The 20748-nt window shown below is 49.5% G+C and overlaps 1 protein-coding gene across 1 annotated transcript in view; it reads left to right on the forward strand.

The window, feature by feature from the left end:
- Positions 1 to 656: 656 nt before the first annotated feature.
- The window catches only part of LOC144951194 (phosphatidylserine lipase ABHD16A-like), a 48405-nt gene continuing 28313 nt past the window's right edge, over positions 657 to 20748 (forward strand). The window contains exons 1-10 of the mRNA XM_078881337.1: positions 657 to 783; positions 4573 to 4629; positions 5767 to 5833; positions 6275 to 6361; positions 11996 to 12081; positions 13822 to 13895; positions 16111 to 16215; positions 16467 to 16581; positions 18235 to 18336; positions 18961 to 19024. Of these exons, the coding sequence (XP_078737463.1) occupies positions 709 to 783; positions 4573 to 4629; positions 5767 to 5833; positions 6275 to 6361; positions 11996 to 12081; positions 13822 to 13895; positions 16111 to 16215; positions 16467 to 16581; positions 18235 to 18336; positions 18961 to 19024 (832 nt within the window). The 5' untranslated portion in view covers positions 657 to 708. The remainder of the gene's footprint in view (positions 784 to 4572; positions 4630 to 5766; positions 5834 to 6274; positions 6362 to 11995; positions 12082 to 13821; positions 13896 to 16110; positions 16216 to 16466; positions 16582 to 18234; positions 18337 to 18960; positions 19025 to 20748) is intronic.

The following is a 20748-nucleotide window of genomic DNA, read 5'->3' on the forward strand; positions in this document are numbered from 1 at the left end:
AAATGTCTAAATAATGGGCTACTTTGATGAGCGATCATTTGTGGGCATGTCGATTCTGAAAAACAAGTTCATCCTCGGTGGGCTTTGCCTGGTAGGGTAGGGATGGTTTAGGGTTGTATTTGGATGTGTTTGGGTGATTTTGTTACCTTGGATTTTTGCATTAATGTCATGTTTTTGTATTTGTTGTTGTAATGTTCTTACCCTGTGCCTCTCCTGAACTTGTGTGAAAAAGAGCTTTATAGCTCATCGGATTTCTGCAGAATAAATACATATTAATTATTCCATGTATTTTGCATTTATATATTGCAATGTGCTTAACTTTCCCCTATACAGTGCTCTGCACTCCCATTGTTCTGTCTTTGCTGTTGGGACTTTCTGACCATCCCCGCGTGCCTCCTGGACATCTGTGGGGGGGAAAGAGCTTCATAGCTAATCGGATTTCTTCTTCCTGCTGCAGTCTGCACAATCACAGGTCACCGATGCTTCCGGAAATACCAAAAATAAATAATCCATCAACCCGGCTCCAACCGTTGCGCAATCGTTAATCGTTTCTCAACGTCAAGAGCACGTTCGATTCTTTAAAATAACGAGCACATTCGATTCCCACGGTTCCGGATATAGGTTTAGAGGGGGAATCGATACGGCAGGAGTCGTAGAGTAGTGGCGATTAGGTCGGGAATCGATCCTGCCAGTGGACAGGAAGATTCAATGGCGGCTGCGTTGCTTCTTCGCTGCGTGCTGGGCCCGCGACTCTATCGCCTCCACTGCCGCGGCGAGGGATCGGTGAGGTCCACCACCACCCCTCACCGAAGGGGATAGATTGGACCCCCTTGCTTACACCACGGCGTAATCCGCCCGCGTCGGAACTCGAACCGGAGTGGTCACCGCTCTCGGGCAACGCCGCTCCTCACTGGGGGTCCCCCGTACCTTCCCCATCGCTGACCCTGACGCCTTAACCCTCTATCCCAACTCTGACCCTGCCTAGCGCCCAACTCTTAACCCGCAGCCTCCCAGGAGAATCACCACCATAACCAGAGCCTCAGCTGTTTACTACCTCGCCAGGTGTACAGGAGGTCGTGGGTTCGATCCCGACCCTGACGCCTGCTGCTGTATATTTGGAGTTTGCGTATCTCATCATCATCACGGTGGCTAGGAGATGTTAACTACCTCGCCTGGTGTACAGGAGGTCGTGGGTTTGATCCCGACCCTGACGCCTGCTGCTGCTGTATATTTGGAGTTTGCAGTCTCTCTTACCCTTGATCGCGTGGATTTTCTCCGGCTCCTGCACATTTAGAATCGTCACGCATTTAGAGCATTTGGCTGCTGTTATACATTTCCCACGATGACAAGCCTCTTCGTTGAGTTATAATTTATGATAGCTAGTCGCTCTGAAATAGAGCTTTATAGCTAAATGGGGCTTATACCTGGTAAAACATGAATAAGTAATATTAAAAAAAAACTTTTTTTAAAACACGCTTTAAAGACATTCCTGCGGAGGGAGCTGGTAGGAACGTTGGGTTGCTCGGTCAATGGCCAGGGTCAACGGCGGCGTGGTGTATTCCGCCCGACTGTCAGGGCGGGCACAAGCCGGCGTGAGTAGGTTAAACGTTGAGTTTTATAAGGGCACCACGGGGTGACCAGCCCCTCCCCACCCAGCCCCACCCCTCCCACCCAGCCCCTCCCCACTCAGCCCCTCCCCACTCAGCCCCTCCCCACCCTCCCCACCTAGCCCCTCCCCACCCAGCCCCCCCCCTTCCACCCAGCCCCTCCCCACCCAGCCCCACCCAGCCCCCCCTTCCACCCAGCCCCTCCCCACCCAGCCCCTCCCCATTCAGCCCCTCCCTGCACGACGGACGGACGGACACAATAATCCCCTGTGGGCTGGTGTAACCAGGAGGTTCCTACCAGTATGAAATGTACCGTACTAGTAATGGAAGAACTCCACGACTCCAGGAAGTGGCCCTGAAGCTTGCCATAACGTAAGAGACCGTGGTGATTTACAGCCAACGTTAGTTGAGCGTGGACAATTAGACCCAAGGCGAAACATAACATGTAAAAAAGATCGTTTTAAAATGTATGTTTTTATTTTTTATTATAGAATATAGTATTGTCATCAGTATGACATAAGTATACCAAGTTTGTAGTCGATACCACATTGGGAAGTGGGTTAATGTTGAGTTACAAGATTTGAGGATACAACGACAGAGTGAGTTAATAGAGAGCGTGTAGTAGTAATAAATAAAATAGTATGACTCAACCCTCCAGGGGCAGGGAGCTGAAATGGGAACAGCAACTCCAGCGACTTGCCTGTGCTGAAATCCTGCTTGGTGGGGTTACCCAACCCCATCAACAATTCCGGGAGAGTCGATAAAATACAGTACCATTTTGTGGAGAACACAGCACAAGTCTGGAACAGGGTGGTGTCGGCAAACCAAAATAACGAGACATTTTTTATTTTTTTACAATTTTGGTGTAAAACAAAATCAATCCAGTTGATCATCGATTTTCCGGCTGCCTCCAACATCCGGCGATCAGCACCTTTTGCGTGACAATGAAGTTAGCTACGCTTGATATCAGTGTCAATCAAATATATACGGTACATTATACACTGCATACAAACAACTTACTGAAAATACTGCATAACATTTTTTTTACCGCGACTAATAACTTCAGAAATAAAAACAGAAAATATACACCGATCCGGTGACAAGTGCGTTGTGTGATTCGGTGTTCGTATCATTCCGGCGATAGTTAAACACGTGGTCGTGGTGAGACAAGAGCTACCGTACATCAACCCCGTGATGCAGTCATCGAGATTTGAGTGTGTGTAAGTACGGTACAGTAAATACTTTAACGTTTAACAGTAGGATATGTCTCTTTTTATTTATGCCAATTTCATATAGTAAACACATTTAAATCACAAAACACCTATATACAACACCTACAAACAAAATGTTACGCTATGTGCAAAAATAAGCTATTTTAAATCATGGCTAGTGATTATCCGGCGTTTATGAAATCCGGCGCTCCCAAAGCCGCCGGATAATCAATAATCTACTGGAGTAGGCTTTCACGACGAATATCCATAATAGAGGTGGTTTTGTGGTGGGTTAGTGTCAACGTATAAATATGTCGTTACACTTGCCACCATCACCGCTCGACATGGCCAATCAGTAATGTTTGTGTCACGTAAAACAAAACGTGCCAATTTTTTTATGACTTGGTTCAGCACTCACCGGTTGTGTGTTGGAGAGTAATACACATCAACATTTACCATTAGAGTACCCGCCACGTTTCGCCTGGTAATTACAACCAGCCTCATCTTTAGGATGGTGAGAGCAGCAGCAGAAGCACTCCTACGGATCTGGGTGAGAGTCTAGGATGGTCAGTTTAACATGTAGACCTTCGCGACCAATTTCCATAATAGAGTTAATTGGGGTAGATCGCGTAAATATATAAATGTGTCCTTAAACCTGCCACTACTCGACACAGCCAATTCTTAAACTTTGTCACGTAAAAAAAACCTGACACTTAGTTACCTAGTTCAGCACTCACCGGTTTTTGTGTTGGAGAGTACTTTAACGTTTCTCCGGTAATTACAACAACCGGCTTCATGAGCCGGCAACCTATAAAAACCACCATAATAGCTGCATTTTATTTAAAATGTATGTTCTGGCAATATGAATCGCTTAGTATCACTGGCATTTAGAGAGAGAGAGAAGTGATTGCTATTTGTGGGAATCAGAATATGTATTTATACTGGAGTAATCCGATGAGCCATCCATAAATAACGTCACGTGATTTAGGATGATTTTTGACCCCGCCCCCATCCTCACACGGCGTCACAAAAAGTCAGACCCCCCCTCAAATATGACGTCATAAAGCTCTGCCCCCCCCCCCAAAAAAAAATATAAAACATGCTTCAAATCGCTTTCAACTATTGTCATTGTAGTGCGTATTTAATGTGGCGCTGCACTCTGATGTTGTAGGAGAAAACATTTATTTAAAAGTCTATTTAATTAAGTAGAACGTGTTGTCTATTTAAAGTTGCGCATTTTGATGTGACGTCACATTTCTCAAAACCCCCCCCCTTGTCACACATCGTCACAAATGTCTGACCCCCCCTAGGTGCGTGACGTCATTTATGGGCGGCCCTTGAGCTATAAATCTAATTTTCACAGATGTCCAGTCGGGGTGTGTAAGAACGTTACAGCAACAAACAATACAAAAACATGATAGTACAAAGTACAAGAAAGGTAAACAAATCACCCAAACACATACAAATTTAACTAAACCATCCCCACCCTACCAAGCAAAGCCCACTGAGGTATTCATTTATTTTTCAGAAGCGACCTGGCCACAAATGATAGCTCGATTCCCCGCTCATGGCCTTCACAAGCGACGATTGTCTGAATCGGTCTTGGGCCTCGCTTAGGTCGACTCAGCCTCAAATGAGTACCTGGCCACCCACCTACACCCTCGTGTGCCACTGTGCCGAGCTGCTATACGCTAACAGCCCTTTCCCCAGCAGTCTGCTAAGACTACACGGGGGATCTTTGTCTTGTATTACAGGGCCATGACTACCAGCCCAGCGCGCTGGAGCGACGGTCAGACGCACTGCTGCAGTGGGTGAGATGCGCATCATTCACCACACTGCCCTCACCAGCAGCCCTCACCACACCTCACTCACCACAGTCGGCATGACTACCAGCCGAGCGTGCTAGAGCGATGTGTCAGACGACACACATCGCCACACTCACCACCACACTCATTACCACACTCATTACCACACTCATTACCACACTCACCGCCACACTCACCGCCGCACTCACCGCCGCACTCACCGCCGCACTCACCGCCGCACTCACCACCACACTCGATACCACACTCGCTACTACACTCACCACCACACTCACAACCACACTCACCACCGCAAATAACTAGGAACATTACATCACACTCGCCACCACACTAACCCTCGCCACCACCATTACCAAACTCCCAACACTCACCACAATACAAGTCCATGCCAATCACACACTCATCTTGTATACCACTCAACAAATACTACAACCCCACAATCACCTTACCCAGCACCACCTCACTGCAATTCATAGTGCACGACACTTAGACTCACCACACACACTCACCGCACTCATCACGATCACCTTACCACCATCACACCACAGAAAATCAGAGTGCACCACACTCACTCACCACACTCACCACACTCACTACACTCACTCGCAACACTCACCACCACATTCACCAAAAACAATACTCACCACACTCAACACGATAACGTTACCATCACCACACCATTACAAATCATAGTGACCACACTTAGCACACTCAGCACATTTGCCATCACACTCACACTTGCCAAACCACGATCACCTTACTATCACCACAGCACTGCAAATCGGTGCACCTCACTCACTCGCCACACTCGCTCACTCACCATACTTGCCACCACCACATTCACCACACTCACACTTACCACACTCACAAGTTTCTACAACACTCACCACTGACCCTCACCGTGCTCTCCACCGCACTTCCCATGCTCACCACTTTGCGTGGTTGTTACATGGATATGATGGCGATTGTGTGATTGTAGTGTGAGTGGTTGTAGTTGTGGTTGTAGTGGTTGTGGAAGTTGTGGTTATAGTGTTTGCCATTATGGTTGTGGTGATTGATTGTTGTGGTTTTAGAGGTTGTAGGTGAAGTGGTTGTGGTGTCGTAACGGTGATGTTTTGTTTCTAGGCCTCCTGGGCATGGAGTTTTACATTTTACTCCTCTCCCCTCCTCGTGGGCTTCATGTACCGCAGAGGTACCACCACAACCACCACCACCACCACAACCAACACACAGCCACGATGACATCCACCAACACCACCACGACATCCACCAACACCACCACATCCACCAACACCACCACCACCATGACATCCACCACAACCACCACCAAAACCACCATGAAATCCACCACAACCACCACGACATCCACCACAACCACCACACAACCACAATCACCATGACCTCCACCACCAGTAACACCGCCACAACAACCACAACATCCAACACAGTCATACCTCCACCACCACGGCTACCGCCACAATAACCACAACATCCACCACAATCACACCACAACCACTACGACATCCACCACAACCACCACCACAACCAACACGACATCCACCATCACAACCACCCCGAAATTCACCACAACCACAACCCCATGTGTGTCCACGTGGTTCCCCATGTGTCCCAGGTCTCTTACACTGGGACCGCACGGCCTCCTTCACCCAGATCCTGGGCTCCGTCATTCTGCTGCTGCTGGGGGTGACCTGCCTACGTGGTGTGCAGAGCTTAAAACCACAACAACCACAACAACCACAACAAACCCAACAACCACACACAGCTGTATCACTACACAGCCACACTACAGCATAGCTACACAACCACACTGTACAGTAACCACCACAACACAACGACACAACCACTGCATCGCTACAAAAACAAAGACAAACATTCCCTCGTATGGGTGGGTGGCCAGCACCACACCCGGCCGTCTTTTATCTCCCTTTGTGGCGATGTTTACACATCGAGCACCAGATACTAATTTGAGGCCGAGTTCACCTAGGGGAGGCTCAGTACCAGTTCAGGTAATCGTCATTGGTGTTGGCTGTGAGCGGGAATCAAACTTGGGTCGGCGGGTTCGTAGCGCAGCGCACTGACCGATGCACCTACTGCTCCCAACTTCATAACTACACAACATTACACACGCCGTTATAACTACACAACCAACGCAACAACTGGCGAGATGTTAACTACCTCGTCTGGTATGCAGGAGGTCGTCGGTTCCATCCCGACCCTGACACCTGTACATTTGGCCTATACGGTCTGCGTATTCTCGCTCTCTTTCCGTGGTTAGGTGGATTTTTCTCCGGGTCCTCCGATTTTTTCCCCTTCACAATAGAACAACACTCGTTTAGAGTATTTGGCTGCTATACATTGCCACGTGATGATAAGCCACTTCATTGAGCTATCATTTGTGATAGCCAGGTTGCTTCTGAAAAGGAGCTAGAAACTCCGTGGGCCTTCCGTGGTTAATTTTTAAAAAAATAGTTCTAGATACACAAATATATAACTACATCACCAATAACAGACGACTACATAAGCATTACACAAAAACACAGCAGCAGCCGTTGGCTGGATAACGTTTCCAAGTGGTCTGGTAGAAAACACAATCATGACAACAACAACTACAACAATGACCACAGCTACTGCCACACAACAGTGAGCATTCACAACAAGTTCACAACACTCTGACTGCACAGCAAAACAACTACACAACCTGATTACAACAGGAAATGCTACTGTCTGAGTACGTCTGTCTATGTGTGTGTGGTCTTTATAGGTGCTACTTTCTCACAGCATTTACCCTAACAGTCTTGTAAGGCTATACGGGGGATCTTTGTCTTTTTGTTTATGCACACGTGCGAGTGTGCGTGTGTACTTCTGTGTGTGTCTGTGCACCACTAAACGACGGAAAAATATAAACGATGGAATAAATATATATCAAACCAAGCTTGTGGCTGAGGCCCCAGGGGGACAGGCGTCTATCAGGTCTCCTGGCCAAACCCCATTTGGCGTAGCCAGGAGATTGAATCCTTACCCTTGGGGTTCCTCTAGAAACAGCAAAAAGCCACTTCGGGTGGCCATGTGGAATGTTCAAATGCTCACTGCGGAGGAGAAGCTGCCACTCCTGTTGAGAGCTGGATTATTACTGCCTGGATCTCTGGTATTCAGGAGGTACGGTGGACCGGCTCTGGCTCCTGCCACCATGAGGGGTGGACAGTCCTCTACTCGGGGCAGGAGACTGCCAAACAACAGGGAGTGGCTCTTCTGAACAAAAGAAAGTAGGTGGTATGGGAGCGTGGCGGTGAGGTGTGGGAAGTTGTAAGCCCCAGGCTACTTTGGGCTCGCCTTCCCATCAACCAGAGGCAAGGAGTGGTGGTCGTGGATACTTATGCCCCCACTGAAGACGAACATCCGTGGAGGGATGCAGGCAAGGCCGATGAGTCAGTTGCCTTATATGACCTGCTGCAGGTGCTAGCTAAAGTGGCCCCTCGGGATAGTCATCTTAGAAGGTGTGAGTGCCCAGGTTGTTGTGGACTCACCTCCACATCAATGGAAGGTGAGAAATGGTGTTAGTGGTGGTGGCTGCTTATGCACCCACAGAAGATTATCATAAGTGGAGGGATGTAGACAAGGCTGATGAGTCAGATTCCTTCTACGGCCTCCTGTCCCAGGTGCTAGCTAAAGTGTCTCCTATCATCCTGTTGGGTGACTTTAATGCCAAGTTGGTAATGATGCTGGCACCTGGTCTGGAGTGATTGGAAGGCATGGACCAGATCAGCTCAATAACAATGGTAGGAGGCTGCTAGATTTTTGTGCAGCCCATGGGCTTGTAATTTCCAACGCGCTGTTCCGGCATCGGTGCATCCATACAACATCATGGATGCATGTCGGGTCCAAGCAATAACATCTGCTGGACTATATAGTGACGGAACAGCGGATGCGGGCCCATGTCCTTAACACTAGGCCCTACCGTGGAGCTGATCTGTCCACTGACCATCGACTTGTCATCTGTAAGATGCGCCTGCCATTCTTCCACTCCGGTAGTGGGTGTACACCCAGGACTCCATTCAAACCCATAGTGTTTGGCATCGCCCCCCAATCCTCATGTTGAGGGGAAGTGGGCGAGGTTTAGGACTGTGGCTCATGCAGCTGCAATGGTTGCCTTGGGTACATGGTCCAGACCTCCCCAGAGACCCTGGCTGACAGAGGTGTTCAGGCTGGCTGAGAAAAAGTGACAGCCCACTCTCATCGTCTACAGCATCCCATATCAGAGAATGAGGAGGCTTACCGCAGCCTTCGCTCGGAGGTTCGGAGAGCCGTGAGGCACTGCAAGAATTGGGTGGTGGTCGAGGGTTGCTGAGGAGATGGAATCTGCCTCAGAGGCCCGCGATCACAAATCGCTCTTTAATTACATCAAAAAAGTAACTTGCAGTGCCACACCTATTGCCATCGTTAGGGGAAAGAACAGTGAAGGCGATCCATAGTCTAGCGACCAGGAAAGGCACCGGGCAGAGATGATTTCCCAAGTGAAATGCTGAGGGAGGGTAGTGTTTTTGCACATACTGCCCTACATCACATCATAACAACAGTCTGGACCACTGGATGGGTTCCAAAGGACTGTAAGGATTCCCTGGTTGTCTCCCTCTTTAAGAAGGGGGACTGCACAGACTTGAACAACTACAGGAGCATCTTGTTCCTCAGTGTGTCGGGAAAGGTCCTGGCAAGGATTATGCATCATTGCCTTGGCAGACACGCTGAGGAGAGGTTTGCGGAGCCCCAATGTGGTTTCAGGAAAGGGCGGTCCTGCACGGATGCCATATTTTCTGTCCATCTGCTACAGCAGAGGTGTTCTTCGTGCTTTTGGAGTCTCTGATTCTTTGTTCACAATCATTAAGGACCTTCATGATGGTGAGCGGGCCCAGGTAAAACTACGTGGCTGGGAGTCGGAGCCATTCCCTGTACACCTTGGGGTGCGACAAGGATGTCCTTTGGTGCCCACATTATTTAATATCTATTTCAACCACGTAGGTCGTGCAGCCTTCGATGGCTGTAACGGAGCAATTTCTATTTGGTACAGATACAATGGGAGGTTGATCGGTGCGGTCAAGGGATAGCTTCCTATTGCTCAACTATGACTTGTATGCTGATAATCTGGTCATTGCTGCTCACTCAGAGGAGGAGTTGGAGGTGCTGCTTCTAAACCTGGCACGTGCCACTAATCATCAGCCCCACCAAAACTAAGCACCTGCCTGGGTATTTTGTACCATCAGACACTCCACCCCCACAACTCCCAATTGGTGATTTGGCAGTTGTGGAGAGAGTGGAGAGTTTCCCCATACCTGGGCAGTGTGCTCATGATCGGCTCCGGTTTGACAGCAGAGGTCTCCGAATTAGTTGAGTGGCATATTTCCATCGGTTGCGTAACACTGTGTGGGAGCTACCTGGTTTGTCGCTTCACACGAAGCTTTAGGTCTTCTCGGCCACAGTCATGCCCTCCCTTCTCTACACTTGCGAAACGTGGACCCCCCTAATGGAACACATTTGCCGGTTAGAAACATTTAGGCTGGCCTGCCTGCGATCTATCCTGGCATCAACCAGGCTGGATTATGTGAGGAGCTCACAAATCCTTGAAAGATCTGGACATAGTCCCATCGGTGAGCTCCTCCGGAAGGCAAGACTGCGTTGGCTGGGTCATGTAACCCGCATGCCCAGCCACCGCATGCCTAAACAGCTTTTGTTTGGCCGGATAGAGGGGGCTAAATGGGCACGTCACGGGCTCGAGAAGAGATGGAGTGATGTGGTACAAGAGGATGTGGAGCTGAATGGACTTGCCGATGACTGGTGTCAGCGGTGCCAAGATCAGCCTCTGTGGAGGAGGCTCGTGAAGGACGCTACTGGGCAGTTGGAGGCAGTCACCCTCCAACAACAATGGAGGGCAGAGGAGCGACGCTCACAACAACGAGCGGAGCGCCGGGTAGCTAAAGCACAGCAATTTGGCACAGTAGGGGGCACAGGTGGTGCATCGGCCAGTCAGCTCAGTCAGTCGACCTGTGACACTTGGTCTGCTCCGTAACCTCATGCCAGCGGGCATTCGACACTTCACGTGCCTCAACGTGCACATAGGCTGGCACAAGCACCATAGTGATGTCACCGCACTTAGTGGTGAATGGCGGTTGTTGTATGGTGTGAGTGGTGAGGCCGAGGTGAGGCTGAGTATGAGCTGGGGGTTTATAATACTGTGTGTAGCGAGATTGTAGGAGCAAGTGTTGTTAGCGAGTAGCAGCACCTACGAAGGCCGGCATGGCACAAGAGGGTGGTGGGTGGCCAGCACCATACCCGATCACTATTGTCCTACAGTCTGTTAAGATTACACGGGGAATCTTTGTCGCGAGATTAGTGCTTAAGGGACTGGTAACCCCACTGACTTGGCACTTTCTACCAAATACTACGGTGGAAATGCCCAACTCAGCTGATGCTGGAGGCTCCAGGGGTGCAGGCATATTTATGATGCGTTTTTGGTGGAGCCAGACGGAACACCCTACCCCTCTCCCCTCGAGGTTCCTCCAGAAAGGAAACCACTGTGTATAAATGTCTGATATGCGCTCTGTGCAATGCAAGAGGGTCCGGTGGACCATTTCTGACTCTCATTCATGCTGCGGGTGGAAAGTCCTCCACTCTGGACTAGGAAAATAGGGAGTGGCTCTTGTTCTGAACAAGAGAATGAAGGGGGTGTGTGGGAGAGTGAAGGTGAGGGTGTTGGAAGCTGCTATTTGTCCCAGGCTATTGTGGGCTCTCCTCCCCATCAACAGGAGGAGAGGGATGGTGGTAGTGGTGGCGGCTTATATCCCCACTGAAGATGACATCATTGGAGGGATTAAAGTAAGGCCGATGAGCCGGATGCCTTCTATGAACTCTTGTCCCACGTGCCAGCTAAAGTGGCCTCTCGGGATAGAGGTATCCTCTTGGGTGACCTTCAGGCCCGAGTGGGTCGCGATGCAGACAGCCTGGTCTTGAGTGATTGGAAAGCATGGGCGAGATCAGCTCAATAACTACGATAGGAGGGGGAGTTGGAAGGCAATTGCCCACCAGCGACAACGGAGGGCAGAGAAGTGACTCTCACAACAACCGGCAGTGCGCCGGGCAGCTAAAAGTTGGCATGGTTGGTGCATCTGCCAGTCATCTTAGTCAGTCAACCCATGGCACCTGGGTCTGTCCCGTGACCTCCTGCCAGCAGCGAGCCTTCCACACTTTACGTGATGGCCTCAAAGTGCACCTAGCCTGGCGCAAAGCGCCTGGTGACGCCCAGCGCCACCTGGTGGTGAGCGGCAGTTGTCATCTGTGTGTTCAGGTCTTGGTCGGTGGCAGAACCCGGAGTACCTGCAGTTCATCACCGTGCTGGAGCAGACCAAGCAGAGGAATGCCTTCGACAACAAGGTGATGGGCGCTCTCGCTCGCTCATCAAGAAGGGCCGTTGCCCGAATCGTCACCCGTTGTATTTAGTCCGTGTTCTATAACGTGGCGGTCGTGGTTGCCACGTTGGCGAGATGTCAACTACCTCGCCTGGTATACAGGAGGTAGCGGGTTCGATCCTGATCCTGACGCCTGCTTATTATTTTGAGTTTGCGTGTTCTCCCCGTGGTCGCGTGGATTTTACTCCAGGTCCTCCGGTTTTTCCCTTCCACATTTAGAATTAACGTGCATTTAGAGTATTTGGCTGCTATACTTTTCCACATGGTAAGCAGCTTCGTTGAGCCATCATTTGTGGCCAGGTCGCTTCTAAAAAAGAGCTGTAGAGCTCAATGGACCTTAACCTGGTAAAATATTTATTTATAGTTTATGGAAAAAATGGCATTATAATAGGTAATATTGGGTGTAAAGCACAGTCCGCGATAACGCGCGAGATGCCGAACAAAGACTGAGGCACGTGAGTACCATCTAGAAGCATCCAGCAGCATCCCAATGCTTTGTGTGATGATGCTACGCTGAGGTAGCCGTATATTACGACCGCTTATTTCTACTCATGCGGCGTAGTTCGCTCAATCTCGTTATATGTATGTATGTTAAACTTATTTTGCACCGTACGTAGCCAACCGTGCTAATCAGAGGTGTGGGGGAAGGACAACAAACCAAAGACAAAGAGCAGTTGTAAATAAATTAGTTTATCAATTTAGATGATGATTCAAAAGTGCACAGCTCCCAGTGGGTTCCTAATATCGAGAGGAAGAGCGTTCCAGACGGCCGCAGAAGCGCATCTGAAAATGCCGCGCGATGCTGTCTTTGTTCGACGGCTAGCCAGGAGCCACTGTTGCTGCGAGAATGACCGGAGTTTGCGTCATAATGATTTATGCTCCTTGACGAGATCAGCAAAACCTCTTCTTGGTTCTTTCGGTAAAGTCACGTAGAAGGGAAGTAATAAAATAATAAAAACAAAACATAATAAAATATTATATTATATTATTTTATTATGTTTTATTATTATTATTTTATTACTTCCCTTCTACGTGACGTTACCGAAAGAACCAAGAAGATGAATCCCTGCAGTCACGAAAGCTTTAAATCGAGATCAGCAAATATATATTAAATTCGCATCCACGTTATAAAAAAAATGCGTGTTCCCCGTAATACACAGTTGCATTTTAGCAAATTCGCATTGTTGAAAACCACACGCTGGTGTTGCAGCCACATGCCCGTGGGTTTTTGGCGAGCACGTGGAGTTGTGTTGTTTGTGCGCCAATGCAGCAGCGGTAGCAGTGGCAGCATCACCGCATGATACGGCGGAAGCTCCGTTATCCGGCATCCACGGGGATTGGAGGGGGTTGCCGGTTCATCAAATATGCCGGTTTTCTGAGAGTTATCAACTATAAACTAAAAGATTTTTTTTATTTTTCCAGGTAAGGCCCGCTGAGCTATATAGCTCTTTCGGAAGCGACCTGGCCACTAATGATAACTCAACGAAGTGGCTTACGTGGCGGTCGCCCTCCAGCAACAACAACGGAGGGCAGAGGAGGTGTTGACGATGGTGTGTGATGATGGTGACCATTAGGATGATGTTGATGGTATTTTGTAAAACAGTTGTTGAGTGTTGGACCAAAGGGCCCAAAACATCCAGCGACCTGCAACAAACATCACTGTCAGCGTTGTGATGGAAAGCCGTGTGTGTGTCTGATGCTGCAGAAACTGCTGGCGCGCTACGATTTTGAGTTCTCCGCTTGGCCCGTCGACTTCTCCTGGAACGAGGGCAGCGAAAAGTGAGTGGCACGCACACAGAGATTCCCCGTGTAGCCTTCAACAAGCTACACACAGAGCCACACACACGGCTACATACACACAACTACACACAGCTACACAGAGATACACACAGAGCTACATAAAGCTCCACACACGGCTATACACATGGATACACATATAGCGACACAGATACACACAGCTACACACATGGATACACACACAGATACACTGAGATACGCAAGGGTATACAGTAGAACCTCTGGTCACGAATGCTTCTGACCACGACCAAATCGGGTTCAGACCAAATATTTTTTTTTTATCTGGTCACGAACACATACTCGGGTGGCGATCAAACCCGGCCGTGGCCGATTTCCCCTTCCGCGCCATTTTTTTTGTAAGCGCCAAATTTCCTGTTGTGTGTTTACAAACAACAGCGACCCACGTGTGGCCGCTTGCTCAGTCAGTCTCGCTTAGTAATCAGTCTCGGTCAGACGTGCGCTCATTCGCTGTGAACTTAATTTTGTGAGTGTAGTCATACCCCTCCCCCCTCATTCAAGCCGTAATTTAGAGAGCGAAAGCGCTGAGTATGTTAACATGAATTGCTCATACGAATAGTCTCTCTCTCAGAATCGACCGACTGATGTAGCAGACGAAACAATCATCTTGTTGAACGATTATAAACCTTGACACGGCAATGTTAGTTTTTTCTGTTGTTCAAGGTTTTCTCAGTGTTATTCAATGTTTTTACATTTAGTTTACTATTACACTGTGAATTAAATGGCATAATTAACTATTTTTCTGCTAAAAATGTTTAAAAAACTAAATTTATATACAGTGCGGCATGTGGAGGGACATCACGCACGTGACACACATTTCTGGGCTATTATAGTAGTAATTCACTTCCAAGCAGCAATAAGCCTGTAGCTATACGAATGGTTAAAACATTTTATATCTCTCAAATTCGATAGATTCTCGAATTAGTCTTGGGCAGTAGTAACTAGTTTTGCACAGAACTTCAACATTGTAAAAATAAATTGAGTATCCTTTTTGGCACGGTGTGTTCTGCCACTGCTGACATTTGTATTTGGGAGTATTTCATATTTCTTTGGTGTTCTTTTAGTCTCATGCTGATCATTTGTCCTGTCTGCCAAACATCGCATTTGCCACGAGCAATTAACCCGGTACGTGCATTCTGTTGATAGCTTCGGTAATGCATCTTTAGTACCAGATATTCGTTTTTGTATTTCATGTCCTGTGCCAAATCTGACTCGAATGTTTTGTTTTTCAAAAATCTGTCTCGTTTGTCAGTTACTCCTGCAGTGTACGGTATTTTAATATGATGTTGGTGATGTGTTAAGTGTTGTTGGTGATGTTGTTGGCGATGTTGATGTTGGGGGAATCGAACCCTGGCCACCCGGGTTCGATTCCCCCTCACGGCCAACACCAGTGACCATTATCTGAACCGGTCCTGGGCCTCCCCTAGGTCGACTCAGCCTAAAATGAGTACCTGGTGCGATGGGTAAACATCGCCACTGGGGAGACAAAGGTGGCCGGGCGTGGTGTTGGCCACCCACCCCCTCATGTGCTGTGCCGGCCTTTATAGGTGCTCACTAACCGCACTTGCCCCTACAGTCTGTTAAGGCTATTTGGGGGATCTTTGTCCTTGGTGTTGTTGTTGATAATGTTGGTGGCGGTGTTGTTGTTTTTGGTGATGGTGTTGTTGGTGTAGATGATGGTGGAGATGTTGGTGGTAGTGATGTTCATAATAACAGCCTACGTGTTAAACTGGGTAGTGATGTTGTTGGTGATTTTTATGGTGGTGTTGATGGTGGTGATGTTGTTTTTGTTGTTGGTGGTGGTGTTGTTAACGTTGTTAGTGGTGACGTTTTCGGTGGTGACGTTGTTGGTGATGTTATTGGTGTGGGGAGTGGTGGTGTAGCGGTTAGCGCGCTGCGCTTTGAACCTGGCGATCCGAATTCGATTCCCACTCACGGCCACTAACACCAGTGACGATTATCTGAAACAGTCCTGGGCCTACCCTAGGTCGACTCAGCCTCAAATGAGTACCCAATGCGATTTGTAAATATCGCCACTGGGGGAGACAAAAGCGGCCAGGCGTGGTGCTGGCCACCCACCCCCTCGTGTGCCGTGCCGGCCTTCATAGGTGCTCGCTAACAGCACTTGCCCCTACAGTCTGTTAAGGCAATGCGAGGGATCTTTGTTGCGTGTGTGTAGGGGTGCCACGCGTGGGCCCGGGGCTCCACTCCTCAGCTCCGCCGATGCACCGCGTCCACGCGGAGGCCTGGCCTGGATACGCATGCTGCCCTGCCAGATGATCAGGTGACAGTGAGGCCTGTGTGTGTGTGTGTAGCTGTGTATGTCGCTTTGTGTGTAGCTGTGTGTGTAGCTGTGTGTAGGTTTGTGTGTGTAGTTGTATACAGCTACACACACACAGATACACACACGGTGGGCAGGCACCTCCTGTTCCCGGGCTGTGTGTTTGTAGCTGTATGTGTAGCTGTATGTGTAGCTGTGTGTGTGTGTGTGTAGCTGCGCATGTAGCATGTGTGTCTCCTTGTCCTCGTGTGTAGCTACATGCTGGCACACACGTTGGGCCGGCGCCTCGTGTTCCCGGGCTCCGTGTCGCTGCTGCAGAAGATGGTGGCACCCCAGCTGCTGCAGGGACGAGCCAAGCTCATAGAGGAGGTGACTCTCACACGCACACGTGTGCACACAGACACGCACAACAACCGCCATTCGCCACTAAGTGGCGGTGACATCACCATGGCGCTTGTGCCAGGCTATATGCACTTTACGGTCACGTGAAGTGTTGAACACCCTCTGGCAGGAGGTCACGGGATAGACCCAGGCCCATGGGTTGACTGTCAGACTGAGATGACTCGCCACTGCACCACCTGTGCCCCCCTACTATGCTAACTTGCTGTGTTTTAGCCGCTCGGCGCTCCGCATGTTGTTGAGCATCGTTCCTCTGCCCTTCGTTGTTGTTGGAGGGAATCTGCCTCCAACTGCCCAGTAGCGTCCTTCACAAGCCTCCTCTACCAAGGCCAATCTTGACACTGCTGGTACCAGTCATCGGCAAGTCCACTCAGCTCCACGTCCTCCTGTACCACATCACTCCAATTTAATTTTTTTTTACCTACGTGACTTTACCGAAAAAACCTAAGAATATCACTCCATCTCTTCTTTAGCCCATGCCGAGCTCGTTTAGCCCGCTCTACCCGGCCGAACCAAAGCTGTTTAGGTATATGTTGGCTGGGCATGCAGGTTACATGACCCAGCCAACGCAGCCTTGCCTGCCAGAGGAGCTCACCGATGGGAATTTGTCCAGATCTTTTGAGGATTTGTGAGCTCCTCACACAATCCAGCCTGATTAAACCCAGGATGGATCGTAGGCAAGCCATCCTGAATGTTTCTATCCAGCACAGATGTTCCATTAGTGGGGTCCACGTTTCGCAAGCATAGAGAAGGTTGGGCATGACTGTGGCCGAGAAGACCCGAAGCTTCTTGTGGAGTGACAGACCAGGTAATTCCCACACAGCTGACGACAATATAATGCCGCTTGACTGATTCGGAGTGAGACCTCTCCTGTCAAACTGGAGCTGGTCATAAGGGGACACTACCCAGGTATGGAACACTTTCCACTCTCTCCACAACTGCCCCATCACCAATGGCGAGTTGAGGGGGTGGAGTGTTTGATGGCACAAAATACCCAGGCAGGTGCTTAGTTTTGGTGGTGCTGATGGGAAGGCCACATTGCTTAGTGGCATGTTCTTCCTCTTAGTAAGCAGCAATCGCCAGATCATCAGCATATATTACATGGTTGACCAAGAGAGAGCCATCCCTCGACCGTACCCGGGCACCGATCAGCCTCACATTGTCCCCATACCAGATGTAGATTCCACCAGTACAGACATGGAAGGCTTCTCAAACTGTGTGGTCAAAGATGATGTTAAATAATGTGGGAGCCAGAGGACATCCCTATCGCACCGTAAGGTGAACAAGGAATGGCTGTAATTCCCGGCCATGTAGCTTTACCCAGGCCCGCCCACCATCCATGAAGGTCCTTAATGATTGTGAGCATAGAGTCGGGGACTCCAAAAGCATGAAGAACACAACCCACAGCCCAGGTCGGTTCAGATAATCGTCACGGGTGTTGAATGTGAGCGGGAATCGAACTCTGATCACCAGGTTCGTAGCGCTGTGCGCTTACCGCTGCACGACCCCTCCCCCACACACTCACGCACATGTTCACACACACGCACAGACTTGCGCTTGCTGTATTGCAATCCCTCTTGACCGCTGCCCTGTGACCCCACGACCCGGCGTGTGTGTGTTCAGCACCAGGGCCAGCGCGCGTGTCTCCTGGCCCAGGACGGGAATCGCATCGACACGGTGTTCATTGACCGTCGCAGGCAGGGCAGCAATCACGCTCGCACGCTGGTGAGGGCTGCCCCCTCTCACTCACTCACAGGGCAGCAGCCACGCTCACACGCTGGTGAGTGCTGCCCCCTCTCTCTCACTCACAGGGCAGCAGCCACGCTCACACGCTGGTGAGTGCTGCCCCCTATCTCTCACTCACAGGGCAGCAGCCACGCTCACATGCTGGTGAGTGCTGCCCTCCTCTCTCTCACTCACTCACAGGGCAGCAGCCACACTCACTCGCTGGTGAGTGCTGCCCCTTCACTCACTCACAGGGCAGCAGCCACGCTCACACGCTGGTGAGTGCTGCCCCCTCTCACTCACTGACAGGGCAGCAGCCACGCTCACACGCTGGTGAGTGCTGCCCCCTCTCACTCACTCACAGGACAGCAACCACGCTCACACGCTGGTGAGTGCTGCCCCATCTCTCACTCACTCACAGGGCAGCAGCTACACTCGCTGATAAGTGCTGTCCTCCCTCTCACTCACAGGCGGCTGGGCGTGGTGCCGGCCACCCACCCCCTTGTGTGTCACAGTTCCCCCCTTCATAGGCACTGTTACTACTCGCAGCACGTGCCCCAACAGTCAGTTGAAGGTTACACGGGTAATCTTTGTCTCTGCGGGTGTGTGTGTGTGTCTGCTCAGGTCGTCTGCAGCGAAGGGAACGCTGGATTCTACGAGCTGGGAGTCATGGCTACGCCACTGGAAGGTGTTGTAACACGCAGTCGAACAAACGCAGAAGCATGCCAACACAGCAAGATTCCACGGCAATAACTCCACACTGCCAGCACGCACACCGCCCGCACAGCTTCGACACACGGGTGGCCTGCGTTAAACTTGTATTGAGTGTCGAAAAGTCGGACTTGTATCCAGCAAAAAGCTCCGTTGTCCGCCTCGCATAGACAAAGATGCCCCATGTAGCCTTAACACACTGTTGCGGAAAGTGCTGTCTCTATGCTGTGTAAACTCAACATTAGAAAGGCGCCCAGGGTCAGGATTCGAACCTGCACGTCCGCCGCTTGCTGTGCAAGGCCACGAGTGACTCCACTGCGCCCCTCTCCAGAATTGAACAAATCGCAGCAAAAAGCTCCCCGGTTTTATCCGGTACTTTGACCATCCGGAATGTTTCCGTTAACCGGCATCGGTCCCCATAGAGACGGCAAGACACATTTTTCCTTCGCTGTAACCGGAAAAATAAATTCGCAGCCACTCGGAATCTTGCTGTGCCGTGCGCTTCTCCTAGATCCGTCGTTGTTGTCGTTGTTGTTAACGGGAGCTTCAGGAAGCTGGCAGTGTATACGTACAGTATCGTACTACTGTACTCTAAACTGCCCTGCTGCGTTTTCTACAATCAACTTAGAATTCTGTCTACAACTGGCTGGTCAGTACCTGCTGTAAAATAGTTTCTTATTTCTTATATCATAGTTAAAAATGTAGACTTTTTTTCTTTAAAAGTTGTACGTACAGTTTGTTCTCCTATAACACGTGTTTTCATAATGCGAATTTGATACAACTCGATGAATGTACTAAGGAATACGGTTTTTATCATACGAATGCGAATTGTATATAACGCGATTGAGTGCGTGAGTATTAATAAGCAGTTGTACGGCTGCCTCGGCATAGCATCATCACCCAAGGCGGGATGCTGCTGGATGCTTGTTGATGCTACCCACATTCCTTCAGCTTTTATTTTGCTTACGTACGCATCTCACGTGTTATCACGGACGGTGATTTTTTTTCCATAACGTGGTGTAAATATTCTTTGGGTCTTTCTGTAAAGTCACGTAGATAGGTTCAAAGAAAGTAGTCGTTTTTTTGTTGTTTTCTTCGAACCTATTGACGTGACTTTACCAAAAGACGCAAGGAATATGAATTCCTGCAGTCTCGAAAGATTTAATTCAACGTGGTGTACTTCAGGTACACAACTACTACCGTGTAAGACTCTCAGATCACCGGGATATTTGATGAACCGGAACCCTCCATTCCCCATGGATGCCCGGATAACAAACCTTTTGTTCTACTTTTTATTTCATGACGTGCTTACCTTTTTTGGGGTGCCACAGTGGTGAGTTGTTAACGCCTTCGCCTGGTATGCAGGAGGTCATGGGTTCGATCCCGACCCTGACGCCTGCTGCTGTATATTTGGAGTTTGGGTGTCTTTCTCTCCCCATGGTTGCGTGGATTTTTCTCTGGGTCCTCCGTTTTTCCCCTCCACATTTAGAATCAACGTCAATGCGTTTAGAGAGTATTTGGCTACTGCTATAAATTTCCACACGATGATGATAAGCCACTATCATTACGTGTGGCCAGGTCGCTTCTGAAAAAAAAATAGTTTAAGTAGCTTATAGTTTATCTCTGTTTTACACCGCTACTAGACATCTGTGAGAGCTCATCGGATGCCTCCTCCAGTCAAAATAAAGATTCTTGATTCCG

This window comes from Lampetra fluviatilis, chromosome 61 (assembly GCF_964198595.1).
Source record: "Lampetra fluviatilis chromosome 61, kcLamFluv1.1, whole genome shotgun sequence".
NCBI lineage: Eukaryota > Metazoa > Chordata > Hyperoartia > Petromyzontiformes > Petromyzontidae > Lampetra > Lampetra fluviatilis.